This window comes from Salmo trutta, chromosome 3 (assembly GCF_901001165.1).
Source record: "Salmo trutta chromosome 3, fSalTru1.1, whole genome shotgun sequence".
In the NCBI taxonomy this organism is placed as follows: domain Eukaryota; kingdom Metazoa; phylum Chordata; class Actinopteri; order Salmoniformes; family Salmonidae; genus Salmo; species Salmo trutta.
In genome coordinates, this window is record NC_042959.1 from 69,034,628 (window position 1) to 69,053,783 (window position 19,156).

General features: G+C 40.2%; 1 protein-coding gene across 1 annotated transcript in view; it reads left to right on the top strand.

The window, feature by feature from the left end:
* The window catches only part of LOC115165910 (choline transporter-like protein 4), a gene marked incomplete at its 5' end in the record, with an annotated part of 27,955 nt that continues 8,799 nt past the window's right edge, over window positions 1-19,156 (top strand). Inside the window, 12 exons of the mRNA XM_029719401.1 lie at window positions 1-98; window positions 428-501; window positions 789-867; window positions 12,087-12,186; window positions 12,499-12,630; window positions 12,911-12,971; window positions 13,190-13,304; window positions 13,501-13,584; window positions 16,471-16,583; window positions 16,956-17,078; window positions 17,546-17,645; window positions 17,735-17,827. Coding sequence (XP_029575261.1) covers window positions 1-98; window positions 428-501; window positions 789-867; window positions 12,087-12,186; window positions 12,499-12,630; window positions 12,911-12,971; window positions 13,190-13,304; window positions 13,501-13,584; window positions 16,471-16,583; window positions 16,956-17,078; window positions 17,546-17,645; window positions 17,735-17,827 — 1,172 coding nt within the window. The remainder of the gene's footprint in view (window positions 99-427; window positions 502-788; window positions 868-12,086; window positions 12,187-12,498; window positions 12,631-12,910; window positions 12,972-13,189; window positions 13,305-13,500; window positions 13,585-16,470; window positions 16,584-16,955; window positions 17,079-17,545; window positions 17,646-17,734; window positions 17,828-19,156) is intronic.

A 19,156-nucleotide genomic window follows, 5' to 3' on the forward strand; every position in this document is an offset into this window, starting at 1 on the left:
TTCTGTCTGAAAGAACCCTGTGTGCTTAATTTGTCCTCTTTTATTTTAGGCTATGCCGCTCCCTATGATCCATTCTTTAGTGGACCAGTACGAAAAAGGTTTGTGCAGGCTCATCATTGGTTGTTTGCTTCATTCAATCTCGATTTCCATTTGGCCTATTCCCTACGCTAGGGCAGTACCTTTGTCGAGGGTCTGTATAGGTTGAAATTTGGGACATATACATACCGTTTTTATTAGCAGAGATAAAAAAGCACAGCTGAAATCACAGCATATGCAGAAGCACACATCCAAAATCACACTCACATTACATCTTAGATTTGTGTACAACTCTTTTGAATGCGGACATGCTAGCTAGCTGTCATGTGGATGAAGTCCACCTTGTTCAAGCATATGAATCAGCTGATTTAATTTCTTTGTGTCATTTCAGGAGCTGCACAGATCTGATCTGCTGCATACTGTTCTTGGCTGTCATAGCTGGTTACATGATCATGGGAGTTCTGGGTAGGGAAGTCTTCAGCATCGTTTGAAGATGACATGACTGTCATCATATGATATCTGTTTTATCCCTTGCTCATCTAAAAAGTCAGTATCTGATTGTCAATGTCAACATGACAATGAGAGAGACAATTCCCCTGTATACTGTTCGGCCATCTTTTTAGTGTACATCACAGTAGGCCTAGCTACATCGACCGAACCACTGGGAAAGTTCACAGGAACTCAAAATTAAACCCCTGTCAATGAAGTGTGTGATATGATTTCCTCTGGTTCTTTCTCTCTCCCTCCATCAGCCTGGTTGTTTGGAGACCCTCGCCATGTTCTCTTCCCCAGGAACTCCACCGGAATGTTCTGTGGAGTGGGGATGAATAGGTGAGTAGCCTAGCTATAGGTCCTATGTTGTGTCTACCTAGTTATAGGTCCTATGTTGTGTCTACCTAGTTATAGGTCCTATGTTGTGTCTACCTGGTTATAGGTCCTATGTTATGTCTACCTAGTTATAGGTCCTATGTTATGTCTACCTAGTTATAGGTCCTATGTTATGTCTACCTAGTTATAGGTCCTATGTTATGTCTACCTAGTTATAGGTCCTATGTTATGTCTACCTAGTTATAGGTCCTATGTTATGTCTACCTAGTTATAGGTCCTATGTTATGTGTACCTAGTTATAGGTAATATGTTATGTCTACCTAGCTATAGGTCCTATGTTGTCTACCTAGCTATAGGTCCTATGTTATGTGTACCTAGTTATAGGTCCTATGTTACTGTATGTCTACCTAGTTATAGGTCCTATGTTACTGTATGTCTACCTAGCTATAGGTCCTATGTTATGTCTACCTAGCTATAGGTCCTATGTTATGTCTACCATAGTTATAGGTCCTATGTTGTGTACCTAGTTATAGGTCCTATGCTGTCTACCTAGCTATAGGTCCTATGTTATGTCTACCTAGCTATAGGTCCTATGTTATGTCTACCTAGCTATAGGTCCTATGTTGTCTACCTAGTTATAGGTCCTATGTTATGTCTACCTAGTTATAGGTCCTATGTTATGTCTACCTAGTTATAGGTCCTATGTTATGTCTACCATAGTTATAGGTCCTATGTTATGTCTACCTAGTTATAGGTCCTATGTTATGTCTACCTAGCTATAGGTCCTATGTTATGTCTACCTAGTTATAGGTCCTATGTTATGTCTACCTAGCTATAGGTCCTATGTTATGTCTACCTAGCTATAGGTCCTATGTTATGTCTACCTAGTTATAGGTCCTATGTTATGTCTACCTAGTTATAGGTCCTATGTTATGTCTACCTGGCTATAGGTCCTATGTTATGTCTACCTAGTTATAGGTCCTATGTTATGTCTACCTAGTTATAGGTCCTATGTTATGTCTACCTAGCTATAGGTCCTATGTTATGTCTACCTAGTTATAGGTCCTATGTTATGTCTACCTAGTTATAGGTCCTATGTTATGTCTACCTAGTTATAGGTCCTATGTTATGTCTACCTAGTTATAGGTCCTATGTTATGTCTACCTAGTTATAGGTCCTATGTTATGTCTACCTAGTTATAGGTCCTATGTTATGTGTACCTAGTTATAGGTAATATGTTATGTCTACCTAGCTATAGGTCCTATGTTATGTCTACCTAGTTATAGGTCCTATGTTATGTCTACCTAGTTATAGGTCCTATGTTATGTGTACCTAGTTATAGGTCCTATGTTATGTCTACCTAGTTATAGGTCCTATGTTATGTGTACCTAGTTATAGGTCCTATGTTGTCTACCTAGCTATAGGTCCTATGTTGTCTACCTAGCTATAGGTCCTATGTTATGTCTACCTAGCTATAGGTCCTATGTTATGTCTACCTAGTTATAGGTCCTATGTTATGTCTACCTAGCTATAGGTCCTATGTTATGTCTACCTAGTTATAGGTCCTATGTTACTGTATGTCTACCTAGCTATAGGTCCTATGTTATGTCTACCTAGTTATAGGTCCTATGTTATGTCTACCTAGCTATAGGTCCTATGTTATGTCTACCTAGCTATAGGTCCTATGTTATGTGTACCTAGCTATAGGTCCTATGTTGTCTACCTAGTTATAGGTCCTATGTTATGTGTACCTAGCTATAGGTCCTATGTTATGTGTACCTAGTTATAGGTCCTATGTTATGTCTACCTAGTTATAGGTCCTATGTTATGTGTACCTAGCTATAGGTCCTATGTTGTCTACCTAGTTATAGGTCCTATGTTATGTCTACCTAGTTATAGGTCCTATGTTATGTCTACCTGGCTATAGGTCCTATGTTACTGTATGTCTACCTAGTTATAGGTCCTATGTTATGTCTACCTAGTTATAGGTCCTATGTTATGTGTACCTAGTTATAGGTCCTATGTTACTGTATGTCTACCTAGTTATAGGTCCTATGTTATGTCTACCTAGTTATAGGTCCTATGTTATGTGTACCTAGTTATAGGTCCTATGTTATGTCTACCTAGTTATAGGTCCTATGTTATGTCTACCTAGTTATAGGTCCTATGTTATGTCTACCTAGTTATAGGTCCTATGTTATGTCTACCTAGCTATAGGTCCTATGTTATGTCTACCTAGTTATAGGTCCTATGTTACTGTATGTCTACCTAGCTATAGGTCCTATGTTATGTCTACCTAGTTATAGGTCCTATGTTATGTCTACCTAGTTATAGGTCCTATGTTACTGTATGTCTACCTAGTTATAGGTCCTATGTTATGTCTACCATAGTTATAGGTCCTATGTTATGTCTACCTAGCTATAGGTCCTATGTTATGTCTACCTAGTTATAGGTCCTATGTTATGTCTACCTAGTTATATGGCCTATGTTATGTCTACCATAGTTATAGGTCCTATGTTATGTCTACCTAGTTATAGGTCCTATGTTATGTCTATCTAGCTATAGGTCCTATGTTATGTGTACCTAGTTATAGGTCCTATGTTACTGTATGTCTACCTAGCTATAGGTCCTATGTTATGTCTACCTAGTTATAGGTCCTATGTTATGTCTACCTAGTTATAGGTCCTATGTTACTGTATGTCTACCTAGTTATAGGTCCTATGTTATGTCTACCATAGTTATAGGTCCTATGTTATGTCTACCTAGCTATAGGTCCTATGTTATGTCTACCTAGTTATAGGTCCTATGTTATGTCTACCTAGTTATATGGCCTATGTTATGTCTACCATAGTTATAGGTCCTATGTTATGTCTACCTAGCTATAGGTCCTATGTTATGTCTACCTAGCTATAGGTCCTATGTTATGTGTACCTAGTTATAGGTCCTATGTTATGTCTATCTAGCTATAGGTCCTATATTATGTGTACCTAGCTATAGGTCCTATGTTACTGTATGTCTACCTCGTTATAGGTCCTATGTTGTCTATCTAGCTATAGGTCCTATGTTGTCTACCTAGCTATAGGTCCTATGTTATGACTACCTAGTTATAGGTCCTATGTTATGTCTACCTAGTTATAGGTCCTATGTTATGTCTACCTAGTTATAGGTCCTATGTTATGTCTACAATAGTTATAGGTCCTATGTTATGTCTACCTAGTTATAGGTCCTATGTTATGTCTACCTAGCTATAGGTCCTATGTTATGTCTACCATAGTTATAGGTCCTATGTTATGTCTACCTAGTTATAGGTCCTATGTTATGTCTACCTAGTTATAGGTCCTATGTTATGTCTACCTAGCTATAGGTCCTATGTTATGTCTACCTAGCAATAGGTCCTATGTTATGTCTACCATAGTTATAGGTCCTCTGTTGTCTACCTAGTTATAGGTCCTATGTTATGTCTACCTAGCTATAGGTCCTATGTTATGTGTACCTAGTTATAGCTCCTATGTTATGTCTACCTAGCTATAGGTCCTATGTTATGTCTACCTAGTTATAGGTCCTATGTTATGTCTACCTAGTTAAAGGTCCTATGTTACTGTATGTCTACCTAGCTATAGGTCCTATGTTATGTGTACATAGTTATAGGTCCTATGTTATGTCTACCTAGCTATAGGTCCTATGTTATGTGTACCTAGTTATAGGTCCTATGTTATGTCTACCTAGCTATAGGTCCTATGATATGTGTACCTAGTTATAGGTCCTATGTTACTGTTTGTCTACCAAGCTATAGGTCCTATGTTATGTCTACCTAGTTATAGGTCCTATGTTATGTCTACCATAGTTATAGGTCCTATGTTATGTCTACCTAGTTATAGGTCCTATGTTATGTCTACCTAGCTATAGGTCCTATGTTGTCTACCTAGCTATAGGTCCTATGTTGTCTACCTAGCTAAAGGTCCTATGTTGTCTCCCTAGCTATAGGTCCTATGTTGTCTACCTAGCTATAGGTCCTATGTTGTCTACCTAGCTATAGGTCCTATGTTATGTGTACCTAGTTATAGGTCCTATGTTACTGTATGTCTACCTAGCTATAGGTCCTATGTTATGTCTACCTAGCTATAGGTCCTATGTTATGTGTACCTAGTTATAGGTCCTATGTTACTGTATGTCTACCTAGCTATAGGTCCTATGTTGTCTACCTAGCTATAGGTCCTATGTTATGTGTACCTAGTTATAGGTCCTATGTTATGTCTACCATAGTTATAGGTCCTATGTTATGTCTACCTAGTTATAGGTCCTATGTTATGTCTACCATAGTTATAGGTCCTATGTTATGTCTACCTAGTTATAGTTCCTATGTTATGTCTACCTAGCTATAGGTCCTATGTTGTCTACCTAGCTATAGGTCCTATGTTGTCTACCTAGCTAAAGGTCCTATGTTGTCTCCCTAGCTATAGGTCCTATGTTGTCTACCTAGCTATAGGTCCTATGTTGTCTACCTAGCTATAGGTCCTATGTTATGTGTACCTAGTTATAGGTCCTATGTTACTGTATGTCTACCTAGCTATAGGTCCTATGTTATGTCTACCTAGCTATAGGTCCTATGTTATGTGTACCTAGTTATAGCTCCTATGTTATGTCTACCTAGCTATAGGTCCTATGTTATGTCTACCTAGCTATAGGTCCTATGTTATGTCTACCATAGTTATAGGTCCTATGTTATGTCTACCTAGTTATAGGTCCTATGTTATGTCTACCTAGCTATAGGTCCTATGTTATGTGTACCTAGTTATAGCTCCTATGTTTTGTCTACCTAGCTATAGGTCCTATGTTATGTGTACCTAGTTATAGGTCCTATGTTACTGTATGTCTACCATAGTTATAGGTCCTATGTTATGTCTACCATAGTTATAGGTCCTATGTTATGTCTACCTAGTTATAGGTCCTATGTTATGTCTACCTAGTTATAGGTCCTATGTTATGTCTACCTAGTTATAGGTCCTATGTTATGTCTACCTAGTTATAGGTCCTATGTTATGTCTACCTAGTTATAGGTCCTATGTTATGTGTACCTAGTTATAGGTCCTATGTTATGTCTACCTAGTTATAGGTCCTATGTTATGTCTACCTAGTTATAGGTCCTATGTTATGTCTACCTAGTTAAAGGTCCTATGTTACTGTATGTCTACCTAGCTATATGTCCTATGTTATGTGTACATAGTTATAGGTCCTATGTTATGTCTACCTAGTTATAGGTCCTATGTTATGTCTACCTAGCTATAGGTCCTATGTTATGTGTACCTAGTTATAGCTCCTATGTTATGTCTACCTAGTTATAGCTCCTATGTTATGTCTACCTAGCTATAGGTCCTATGATATGTGTACCTAGTTATAGGTCCTATGTTACTGTTTGTCTACCAAGCTATAGGTCCTATGTTATGTCTACCTAGTTATAGGTCCTATGTTATGTCTACCATAGTTATAGGTCCTATGTTATGTCTACCTAGTTATAGGTGCTATGTTATGTCTACCTAGTTATAGGTCCTATGTTATGTCTACCTAGCTATAGGTCCTATGTTGTCTACCTAGCTATAGGTCCTATGTTGTCTACCTAGCTAAAGGTCCTATGTTGTCTCCCTAGCTATAGGTCCTATGTTGTCAACCTAGCTATAGGTCCTATGTTGTCTACCTAGCTATAGGTCCTATGTTATGTGTACCTAGTTATAGGTCCTATGTTACTGTATGTCTACCTAGCTATAGGTCCTATGTTGTCTACCTAGCTATAGGTCCTATGTTATGTGTACCTAGTTATAGGTCGTATGTTACTGTATGTCTACCTAGCTATAGGTCCTATGTTACTGTATGTCTACCTAGCTATAGGTCCTATGTTGTCTACCTAGCTATAGGTCCTATGTTATGTGTACCTAGTTATAGGTCCTATGTTACTGTATGTCTACCTAGCTATAGGTCCTATGTTATGTCTACCTAGCTATAGGTCCTATGTTATGTGTACCTAGTTATATCTCCTATGTTATGTCTACCTAGCTATAGGTCCTATGTTATGTCTACCTAGCTATAGGTCCTATGTTATGTCTACCATAGTTATAGGTCCTATGTTATGTCTACCTAGTTATAGGTCCTATGTTATGTCTACCTAGCTATAGGTCCTATGTTATGTGTACCTAGTTATAGGTCCTATGTTACTGTATGTCTACCATAGTTATAGGTCCTATGTTATGTCTACCTAGTTATAGGTCCTATGTTATGTCTACCTAGTTAAAGGTCCTATGTTACTGTATGTCTACCTAGTTATAGGTCCTATGTTATGTCTACCATAGTTATAGGTCCTATGTTATGTCTACCTAGTTATAGGTCCTATGTTATGTCTACCTAGTTATAGGTCCTATGTTATGTCTACCTAGTTATAGGTCCTATGTTATGTCTACCTAGTTATAGGTCCTATGTTATGTCTACCTAGCTATAGGTCCTATGTTATGTCTACCTAGTTATAGGTCCTATGTTATGTCTACCTAGTTATAGGTCCTATGTTATGTCTACCTAGCTATAGGTCCTATGTTATGTCTACCTAGTTATAGGTCCTATGTTATGTCTACCTAGTTATAGGTCCTATGTTATGTGTACCTAGTTATAGGTCCTATGTTATGTCTACCTAGTTATAGGTCCTATGTTATGTCTACCTAGTTATAGGTCCTATGTTATGTCTACCTAGTTATAGGTCCTATGTTATGTCTACCTAGTTATAGGTCCTATGTTATGTCTACCTAGTTATAGGTCCTATGTTATGTCTACCTAGTTATAGGTCCTATGTTATGTCTACCTAGTTATAGGTCCTATGTTATGTCTACCTAGTTATAGGTCCTATGTTATGTCTACCTAGTTATAGGTCCTATGTTATGTCTACCTAGTTATAGGTCCTATGTTATGTCTACCTAGCTATAGGTCCTATGTTGTCTACCTAGCTATAGGTCCTATGTTGTCTACCTAGCTAAAGGTCCTATGTTGTCTCCCTAGCTATAGGTCCTATGTTGTCAACCTAGCTATAGGTCCTATGTTGTCTACCTAGCTATAGGTCCTATGTTATGTGTACCTAGTTATAGGTCCTATGTTACTGTATGTCTACCTAGCTATAGGTCCTATGTTGTCTACCTAGCTATAGGTCCTATGTTATGTGTACCTAGTTATAGGTCGTATGTTACTGTATGTCTACCTAGCTATAGGTCCTATGTTACTGTATGTCTACCTAGCTATAGGTCCTATGTTGTCTACCTAGCTATAGGTCCTATGTTATGTGTACCTAGTTATAGGTCCTATGTTACTGTATGTCTACCTAGCTATAGGTCCTATGTTATGTCTACCTAGCTATAGGTCCTATGTTATGTGTACCTAGTTATATCTCCTATGTTATGTCTACCTAGCTATAGGTCCTATGTTATGTCTACCTAGCTATAGGTCCTATGTTATGTCTACCATAGTTATAGGTCCTATGTTATGTCTACCTAGTTATAGGTCCTATGTTATGTCTACCTAGCTATAGGTCCTATGTTATGTGTACCTAGTTATAGGTCCTATGTTACTGTATGTCTACCATAGTTATAGGTCCTATGTTATGTCTACCTAGTTATAGGTCCTATGTTATGTCTACCTAGTTAAAGGTCCTATGTTACTGTATGTCTACCTAGTTATAGGTCCTATGTTATGTCTACCATAGTTATAGGTCCTATGTTATGTCTACCTAGTTATAGGTCCTATGTTATGTCTACCTAGTTATAGGTCCTATGTTATGTCTACCTAGTTATAGGTCCTATGTTATGTCTACCTAGCTATAGGTCCTATGTTATGTCTACCTAGTTATAGGTCCTATGTTATGTCTACCTAGTTATAGGTCCTATGTTATGTCTACCTAGCTATAGGTCCTATGTTATGTCTACCTAGTTATAGGTCCTATGTTATGTCTACCTAGTTATAGGTCCTATGTTATGTGTACCTAGTTATAGGTCCTATGTTATGTCTACCTAGTTATAGGTCCTATGTTATGTCTACCTAGTTATAGGTCCTATGTTATGTCTACCTAGTTATAGGTCCTATGTTATGTCTACCTAGTTATAGGTCCTATGTTATGTCTACCTAGTTATAGGTCCTATGTTATGTCTACCTAGTTATAGGTCCTATGTTATGTCTACCTAGTTATAGGTCCTATGTTATGTCTACCTAGTTATAGGTCCTATGTTATGTCTACCTAGTTATAGGTCCTATGTTATGTCTACCTAGTTATAGGTAAAATGTTATGTCTACCTAGCTATCGGTGCTATGTTATGTCTACCTAGTTATAGGTCCTATGTTATGTCTACCTAGTTATAGGTCCTATGTTATGTCTACCTAGTTATAGGTCCTATGTTATGTCTACCTAGTTATAGGTCCTATGTTTTGTGTACCTAGTTATAGGTCCTATGTTGTCTACCTAGCTATAGGTCCTATGTTGTCTACCTAGCTATAGGTCCTATGTTGTCTACCTAGCTATAGGTCCTATGTTGTCTACCTAGCTATAGGTCCTATGTTTGTCTACCTAGCTATAGGTCCTATGTTATGTCTACCTAGCTATAGGTCCTATGTTATGTCTACCTAGTTATAGGTCCTATGTTATGTCTACCTAGCTATAGGTCCTATGTTATGTCTACCTAGTTATAGGTCCTATGTTACTGTATGTCTACCTAGCTATAGGTCCTATGTTACTGTATGTCTACCTAGCTATAGGTCCTATGTTACTGTATGTCTACCTAGTTATAGGTCCTATGTTATGTCTACCTAGCTATAGGTCCTATGTTACTGTATGTCTACCTAGCTATAGGTCCTATGTTATGTCTACCTAGCTATAGGTCCTATGTTATGTCTACCTAGTTAAAGGTCCTATGTTATGTGTACCTAGTTATAGGTCCTATGTTATGTCTACCTAGCTATAGGTCCTATGTTATGTCTACCTAGTTATAGGTCCTATGTTACTGTATGTCTACCATAGTTATAGGTCCTATGTTACTGTATGTCTACCTAGCTATAGGTCCTATGTTATGTGTACCTAGTTATAGGTCCTATGTTATGTGTACCTAGTTATAGGTCCTATGTTACTGTTTGTCTACCAAGCTATAGGTCCTATGTTATGTGTACCTAGTTATAGGTCCTATGTTATGTCTACCTATTTATAGGTCCTATGTTACTGTATGTCTACCTAGCTATAGGTCCTATGTTATGTCTACCTAGTTATAGGTCCTATGTTGTCTACCTAGTTATAGGTCCTATGTTATGTGTACCTAGTTATAGGTCCTATGTTATGTCTACCTAGTTATAGGTCCTATGTTACTGTATGTCTACCTAGTTATAGGTCCTATGTTATGTCTACCTAGTTATAGGTCCTATGTTGTCTACCTAGCTATAGGTCCTATGTTATGTCTACCTAGTTATAGGTCCTATGTTGTCTACCTAGCTATAGGTCCTATGTTATGTGTACCTAGTTATAGGTCCTATGTTATGTGTACCTAGTTATAGGTCCTATGTTACTGTATGTCTACCTAGCTATAGGTCCTATGTTATGTCTACCTAGCTATAGGTCCTATGTTATGTCTACCTAGCTATAGGTCCTATGTTATGTCTACCTAGTTATAGGTCCTATGTTACTGTATGTCTACCTAGCTATAGGTCCTATGTTATGTCTACCTAGTTATAGGTCCTATGTTATGTCTACCTAGCTATAGGTCCTATGTTATGTCTACCTAGTTATAGGTCCTATGTTACTGTATGTCTACCTAGTTATAGGTCCTATGTTATGTCTACCTAGTTATAGGTCCTATGTTATGTCTACCTAGTTATAGGTCCTATGTTATGTCTACCTAGTTATAGGTCCTATGTTATGTCTACCTAGTTATAGGTCCTATGTTATGTCTACCTAGTTAAAGGTCCTATGTTATGTGTACCAAGCTATAGGTCCTATGTTACTGTATGTCTACCATAGTAATAGGTCCTATGTTATGTCTACCTAGCTATAGGTCCTATGTTGTCTACCTAGTTATAGGTCCTATGTTATGTCTACCTAGTTATAGGTCCTATGTTATGTCTACCTAGTTATAGGTCCTATGTTACTGTATGTCTACCTAGTTATAGGTCCTATGTTACTGTATGTCTACCTAGTTATAGGTCCTATGTTATGTCTACCTAGTTATAGGTCCTATGTTACTGTATGTCTACCTAGTTATAGGTCCTATGTTATGTCTACCTAGTTATAGGTCCTATGTTATGTCTACCTAGTTAAAGGTCCTATGTTATGTGTACCTCGCTATAGGTCCTTTGTTACTGTTTGTCTACCTAGCTATAGGTCCTATGTTGTCTACCTAGTTATAGGTCCTATGTTGTCTACCTAGCTATAGGTCCTATGTTGTCTACCTAGCTATAGGTCCTATGTTATGACTACCTAGCTATAGGTCCTATGTTATGTCTACCTAGTTATAGCTCCTATGTTATGTCTACCTAGTTATAGGTCCTATGTTATGTCTACCTAGTTATAGGTCCTATGTTATGTCTACCTAGTTATAGGTCCTATGTTATGTCTACCTAGTTATAGGTCCTATGTTATGTCTACAATAGTTATAGGTCCTATTTTATTTCTACCTAGTTATAGGTCCTATGTTATGTCTACCTAGCTATAGGTCCTATGTTATGTCTACCTAGTTATAGGTCCTATGTTACTGTATGTCTACCTAGTTATAGGTCCTATGTTATGTCTACCTAGTTATAGGTCCTATGTTATGTCTACCTAGTTATAGGTCCTATGTTATGTCTACCTAGCTATAGGTCCTATGTTATGTCTACCTAGTTATAGGTCCTATGTTATGTGTACCTAGTTATAGGTCCTATGTTATGTCTACCTAGTTATAGGTCCTATGTTACTGTATGTCTACCTAGTTATAGGTCCTATGTTATGTCTACCTAGTTATAGGTCCTATTTTATTTCTACCTAGTTATAGGTCCTATGTTATGTCTACCTAGCTATAGGTCCTATGTTACTGTATGTCTACCTAGTTATAGGTCCTATGTTACTGTATCCCAGCTATAGATCCTATGTTACTGAATGTCTACCTAGTATTCTAACTCATTGAGTGTCATAAAGAGATCATGTGAGACAACTGTCTTTGTTTTTAACTCTGTCTTGTCAGAGACCAGCCCAGGATGATCTATGTGGACATACTGAAGTGTGCCACGACCACCAAGGTGATGGCAGCAGCGCTCGCAGGCGTACAGTGTCCCACCACACAGGTCAGACCAACTGTATCTGTACAATCACATCCTACCTGTCCCCGTCCATTTGACCAGAGTCACGAATGACATATGACATAACAGATAGGACATAATGCATAGGTTACAACATACTATCTAATGTAATAGTCAACAGTTTGGGGCCACGTCATTTGGGGACTAGGGTTTCAGTTGAGATTTGACTCCCTTTCTCTCTTTGTGGTTTCACTCACACTTTCCTTACTTGTGATAAGTCAAATGTGAGACTGCGGGAAATCAAGGTTTGCCGTACACTGTCTGGTCCCTCCCATCTCTCTGTCCCTTCCTCTGCAGGTGTGTGTCCCTAAGTGTCCGTCTCACTTCTGGATGCTGTCTGCTGCTGCCTACGACCCCGACGCCAATCCCAAAGACTTCTTCCATCAGCAGTACTGTGACCACAGCCTCAACCTGACTACCACCACCTGGGTACAGGGCATTTTACACTGTTATCAATGTGCTTGTAGAGACTGGAACTGGGTGTGTGGGACCATTAGTCCCAAGCATTCTGTCAAGCATAGCTACATTACAGTGTAGCCTATGTCTGTGTTTCATTCTGAGTTAAAGGGCTTGGTTGATTGGAAAACATTTTAATTTGAGACATTGATTAGAAACAGATGTCGTTTCTACATGAGTGTGTCTGTTATACAATGCTTCTGTATATTGGCCATCCTTCTAGTCATGTTTGGTCCTGTACTCTCTCTTTCAGACTGTCCAAGAGATCCTTGATGCAGAACTTTGTCCGTCCTTCCTTGTTCCAAGTAAATCAGGTGAAGAAGTTTAACATGGCATCCATCCTCACATCTACTGACAGGACTGTTAATGTCTACATTAAATAACAGTTAAATAAAGGTGAAATAAAAATACAAATAATGTCTACATAATCATGGTACAGAGGATGAAGTGAAACAGCAGGAAACTGAGGTGAATCCACTCTGACCTTTTCCTCACTCTACCCTTCCCTATGTTGCCGTTTGAATCACTACAGCTCTGGGGAGGTGTTTGCCCAGTCTACATGCTCTCAACAGTGCTCCTTCCAACTTCACTCTGCCCGGAATGGCCTCCGTCAACGAGACAGTCAACAGCATCAGAGGCGCCATGGGGTTATCATTCATCCATTGAACTAACATTCTCCTGTGGATACTATACGGATGTGTCCCAAATGGCACTATTCCCTTTGTAGTACACTACTTTTGACCAGGGCCCATAGGGAATAGGGTGCCATTTGGGACAGAGCCTATGTGTAGCTAAACAGATCATCACTGTCCCCTAACCTACTATATCTTTCCATTATTCCAGTTCACTGATATCAGGCTTCAACAGAAAGGCCATAGGAGTGAGGATCTTTGAGGACTTTGCCTCCTCCTGGTACTGGATCTTACTGTAAGTCTGAGCTTCCAACTATCTCACAGTGGGCGCACAGTACTACATAGAGCCATAGTACTACATAGAGCCACGGTACTACATAGAGCCATAGTACTACATAGAGCCACAGTACTACATAGAGCCACGGTACTACATAGAGCCACGGTACTACATAGAGCCACGGTACTACATAGAGCCACTGTACTACATAGAGCCACGGTACTACATAGAGCCATAGTACTACATAGAGCCATGGTTACATGGAACTCTATTCCACATCAAGGAACTCACACAAGCAGTAAAATCTGATAAAAAAAACAGATAAAAATACACCTTATGTAACAGCAAGGACAGTGAAGAGTCACACACACAGGTACAACCACACACATACAAACACACATAACATACACACTATACATAACATACACACTATACACACATTTACACCTGGATTGTGTTGCACTGTAGTTGAGTAGTGGTCTGAGGGTACACAATTCATGTATTGTGAAATCTGTTCTAAAATCTATTTTGAATGTTTAAAAATTGTATTATAATGTATGTTACTGCCTTAATTTTAGCTGGAACCCAGGAAGAGTAGCTGCTGCCTTGGCAGGAACTAATGTGGATCCATAATAAATACAAATACACAACATCCTTACTGATCCACCATAGTGTCCATATCCTTACTGATCCACCATAGTGTCCATATCCTTACTGATCCACCATAGTGTCTATATCCTCACTGATCCACCATAGTGTCTATATCCTCACTGATCCACCAGAGTGTCTATATCCTCACTGATCCACCATCGTGTCTATATCCTTACTGATCCACCATAGTGTCCATATCCTTACTGATCCACCATAGTGTCTATATCCTCACTGATCCCCCATAGTGTCTATATCCTCACTGATCCACCATAGTGTCTATATCCTTACTGAATCACCATAGTGTCCATATCCTTACTGATCCACCATAGTGTCCATATCCTTACTGATCCACCATAGTGTCTATATCCTCACTGATCCACCATAGTGTCTATATCCTTACTGATCCACCATAGTGTCTATATCCTCACTGATCCACCATAGTGTCTATATCCTTACTGATCCACCATAGTGTCTATATCCTCACTGATCCACCAGAGTGTCTATATCCTTACTGATCCACCATAGTGTCTATATCCTCACTGATCCACCATAGTGTCCATATCCTTACTGATCCACCATAGTGTCTATATCCTCACTGATCCACCATAGTGTCCATATCCTTACTGATCCACCAGTGTCCATATCCTCACTGATCCACCATAGTTTCTATATCCTCACTGATCCACCATAGTTTCTATATCCTCACTGATCCACCATAGTGTCTATATCCTTACTGATCCACCATAGTGTCCATATCCTTACTGATCCACCATAGTGTCTATATCCTTACTGATCCACCAGAGTGTCTATATCCTTACTGATCCACCATAGTGTCTATATCCTTACTGATCCACCATAGTGTCCATATCCTTACTGATCCACCATAGTGTCTATATCCTTACTGATCCACCAGAGTGTCTATATCCTCACTGATCCACCATAGTGTCTATATTCTTACTGATCCACCATAGTGTCCATATCCTTACTGATCCACCATAGTGTCTATATCCTCACTGATCCACCATAGTGTCTATATCCTCACTGATCCACCATCGTGTCTATATCCTCACTGATCCACCAGAGTGTCTATATCCTCACTGATCCACCAGAGTGTATATATCCTCACTGATCCACCAGAGTGTCTATATCCTCACTGATCCACCAGAGTGTCTATATCCTCACTGATCCACCAGAGTGTCTATATCCTCACTGATCCACCAGAGTGTCTATATCCTCCCTGATCCACCAGAGTGTCTATATCCTTACTGATCCACCAGAGTGTCTATATCCTCCCTGATCCACCAGAGTGTCTATATCCTCCCTGATCCACCAGAGTGTCTATATCCTCACTGATCCACCAGAGTGTCTATATCCTCACTGATCCACCATAGTGTCTATATCCTCACTGATCCACCATAGTGTCTATATCCTCACTGATCCACCAGAGTGTCTATATCCTCACTGATCCACCAGAGTGTCTATATCCTCCCTGATCCACCATAGTGTCTATATCCTCACTGATCCACCAGAGTGTCTATATCCTCACTGATCCACCAGAGTGTCTATATCCTCACTGATCCACCAGAGTGTCTATATCCTTACTGATCCACCAAAGTGTCTTGTATTATAGTGTCTGGAGCTCTGAGAAGATGCTCTGAGCAAATGCTGTGTAGTCTTGTTCACAGCCAGCCTATTAGCCTGGCAATTGCTTTTCAACTAACCAATGCAAATGCTTGTCAACATTTCTACATTTGAATCATTTAGCAGACACATTTCCCGAGTGACTTACAGGAGCAATTAGGGTTAAGTGTCATGCTCAAGGGAACAGCGGCAGATTTTCCCCTAGTCGGCTCTTAACCGCTAGGCTACCGGCCGCGTCAACCGGCAACAGCCAACCGGTACTAACGCTAGTAAACCAACCAACACTAAATCTTGTCAGTCTACCAGCACCAACTAGTCCACTGGTGTTTTACACTGTATGCCTATACCATGCCTGAGCTGTCTCTGTTCCAATATCCACATTATCCTACCACTTAGTATTTGTTGACCGTGTTGACCAATGTGTTGACCATGTATTAGAAGGGGTATGTCAGTATAGACATTGGATGTCTCCTTGTTTGTAGTGGTCTGGTGGTTGCTCTGGACAGTTGCTTGTCAACCAACCAACACTAAAGCCAGTCAGTCAGAGTGTTTAGCATGCCCATACCATGCCTCAGCTGCTCTCCAACACTTTGCTGCGTGCTGTGTTTGCAGTGGTCTGATGCTGGCTCTGCTAGTCAGTGTGGTGTTCCTGTTGCTGCTGAGGTACCTGGCCATTGTCCTGGTCTGGATTCTCATGGTGGGACTTCTGGTGGTGGGAGGCTATGGTAAGTCTGGCTCATACAGTCCTACAGCCTGGCCTAGATTATGTGGATCATATGTAGGGATAAAGTGGTCTGTCTGTCTGTCTGTCTGTGTGTCTGTCTGTCTGTCTGTCTGTCTGTCTGTCTGTCTGTCTGTCTGTCTGTCTGTCTGTCTGCCTGTCTGCCTGTCTGCCTGTCTGCCTGTCTGCCTGTCTGCCTGTCTGTCTGCCTGTCTGCAAGAAAGACAAGGGCCAAAATGCTTTGCTTACTATTTTGACTTTCCAATCTTTTGTATCTAGCGATCACTATTTTACACTCACATACTAGCCTTATTTGGTTTTCTGTTAAATCTAGAATTATGACTGAATTTGCGTAATGGGTTCTTCTCCTCCCCAGGAATATGGCACTGCTACTCAGAATACTACCATTTCAGCACTTCTAAATTGAAGTTCGGTGATCTAAGCTTCAATACAAATATCTCAGTCTACCTTCAAGTCAAAGAGACCTGGCTTGCTTTCTGTGAGTTTGGTCATAATGTACTGTCTATGGGTTGTATATTGGGCCTATATCAGTGGAGGCTGAGAGGGGAGGACAGCTCATAATAGTATCTGGAACAGAGCCAATGGAATGACATCAAGCACATGGAAACCCTGTGTTATATAACATTCCACTTATTCCGCTCCATCCACCACAATCCCATCCTCCCCAATTAAGGTGCCACCAGTCTCCTGTGTCCTATATTGTTTTGGTGCTCGATAGTCAAAGAGACCTGGCTTGCTTCCTGTGAGTTTGGTCATTATGTAACGTCTATGGGTTGTATATTGGGCCTATATTGTTTTGGTGCTCGGTAGTCAAAGAACGGCATATGTTTCTACTTATTTAATTTAACCTTTTTTATCCAGGATGTCCCATTGAGGTCAGAAGACCTCTTTTACAAGAAGAACCTGGCCAGCTCAATAAAAACCACTATTTCTTTCTTTCATCAGTGATCATCCTGTGCGTGTGGGAGTCCATTTTGATTCTGGTGCTTAGTTGTCTCAGCAGGAGACTCTCTGTCGCTGTTTCTCTCATGGAGGAGTCCAGCAGGTCGGACATTGCCTCAGATTTGATTTATTGTATTTCTTAGTGTTTTATCCTTTATGAAATGAGGTGTAATGTGTGTGTTCTGTCTGCAGGGTGGTGGGTTACCTGATGTCCACCCTGCTCTACCCTCTGTTTACCTTTGTTCTGCTGGTGGTGTGTGTGGCCTACTGGGGAATGACCTCCCTGTATCCTTTGGCCCATCATACATGGGGTTTCCATTTTCAATGCTTTCTAATGCATAAGATAAACGGTTATTTTTACTGCTTATTTTGTCATGTGTGTTTTAGCCAGGGTTTGGAACAGAACAGAAAACGAGAAAAGAACAACATTTTTAGAGGAACAGAAAGAGAATCTGGAACGAAAATGACCTATACTGTTCTGGAACAGAACCGTTATTTTAAAAGCATGGGAACCGGTTAATAACGTTCTTTTAGGTTCCAGGCATTTTTTTACAGTCCCACAAAAAAACGCAACAAAGCGCCTATGCAAAGCGTCTCTGTCACTCAGAAACGTATTCCAGTGTCTGCCTGCCAACTGAAAATCTTTACCAGTGTGTGTGTGAGTGTGTAGACTACCTCCTCCTCCCCCTTCGCTTCCGAAGTATAGTCTACTGTAGCCCCTCCCCCTTCGAAGTATAGTCTACTGTAGCCCCTCCCCCTTCGAAGTATAGTCTACTGTAGCGCCCCCCCCTTCGAAGTATAGTCTACTGTAGCCCCCTCCCTTCGAAGTATAGTCTACTGTAGCCCCTCCCCCTCCGAAGTATAGTCTACTGTAGCCCCCCCCCTTCGAAGTATAGTCTACTGTAGCCCCTCCCCCTCCGAAGTATAGTCTACTGTAGCCCCTCCCCCTCCGAAGTATAGTCTACTGTAGCCCCCTCCCTTCGAAGTATAGTCTACTGTAGCCCCTCCCCCTTCGAAGTATAGTCTACTGTAGCCCCTCCCCCTTCGAAGTATAGTCTACTGTAGCCCCTCCCCCTTCGAAGTATAGTCTACTGTAGCCCCTCCCCCTTCGAAGTATAGTCTATTGTAGCCTTCTGACGTTACAAGCGTGATTCAGAAGTTGGGGAGAGAGACTTTTTAGCACAGAGGAATGGATTAACCTTTTCAGATACTATTGTTAACACATTTCACATTGGATTCATTTTAATTCTGGTGCTGCTCTGCACACCCAAGCTTGTGGTCCATCGTTAAACCAACTTCTCAAGTTCAAAGACATTCAAAGTTCCTTCATAGAAGCCGTTCCTTCGTAGGTACAATTCTGTGGGCCTAATTCAGATAATGCATGTCATAACAGCAAGATGCCCAGTGCTTCAAGCCAAGCCTCAAGCCAAGACTCCTCCTCCAGCCTCTCTCACTCTCCTCCCACCCGCAAAATTTCAGTCGCATCTCGCGCCCTACACTTGTCTGTCCAATGCATGTAAATAGGTTGTCCGCTCCATAGCAAGCTGCTCTATCCACACTGATTGGTGAAGTCATGTAAATAGCTTGTCAGCTCCATAGCAAGCTGCTCTATCC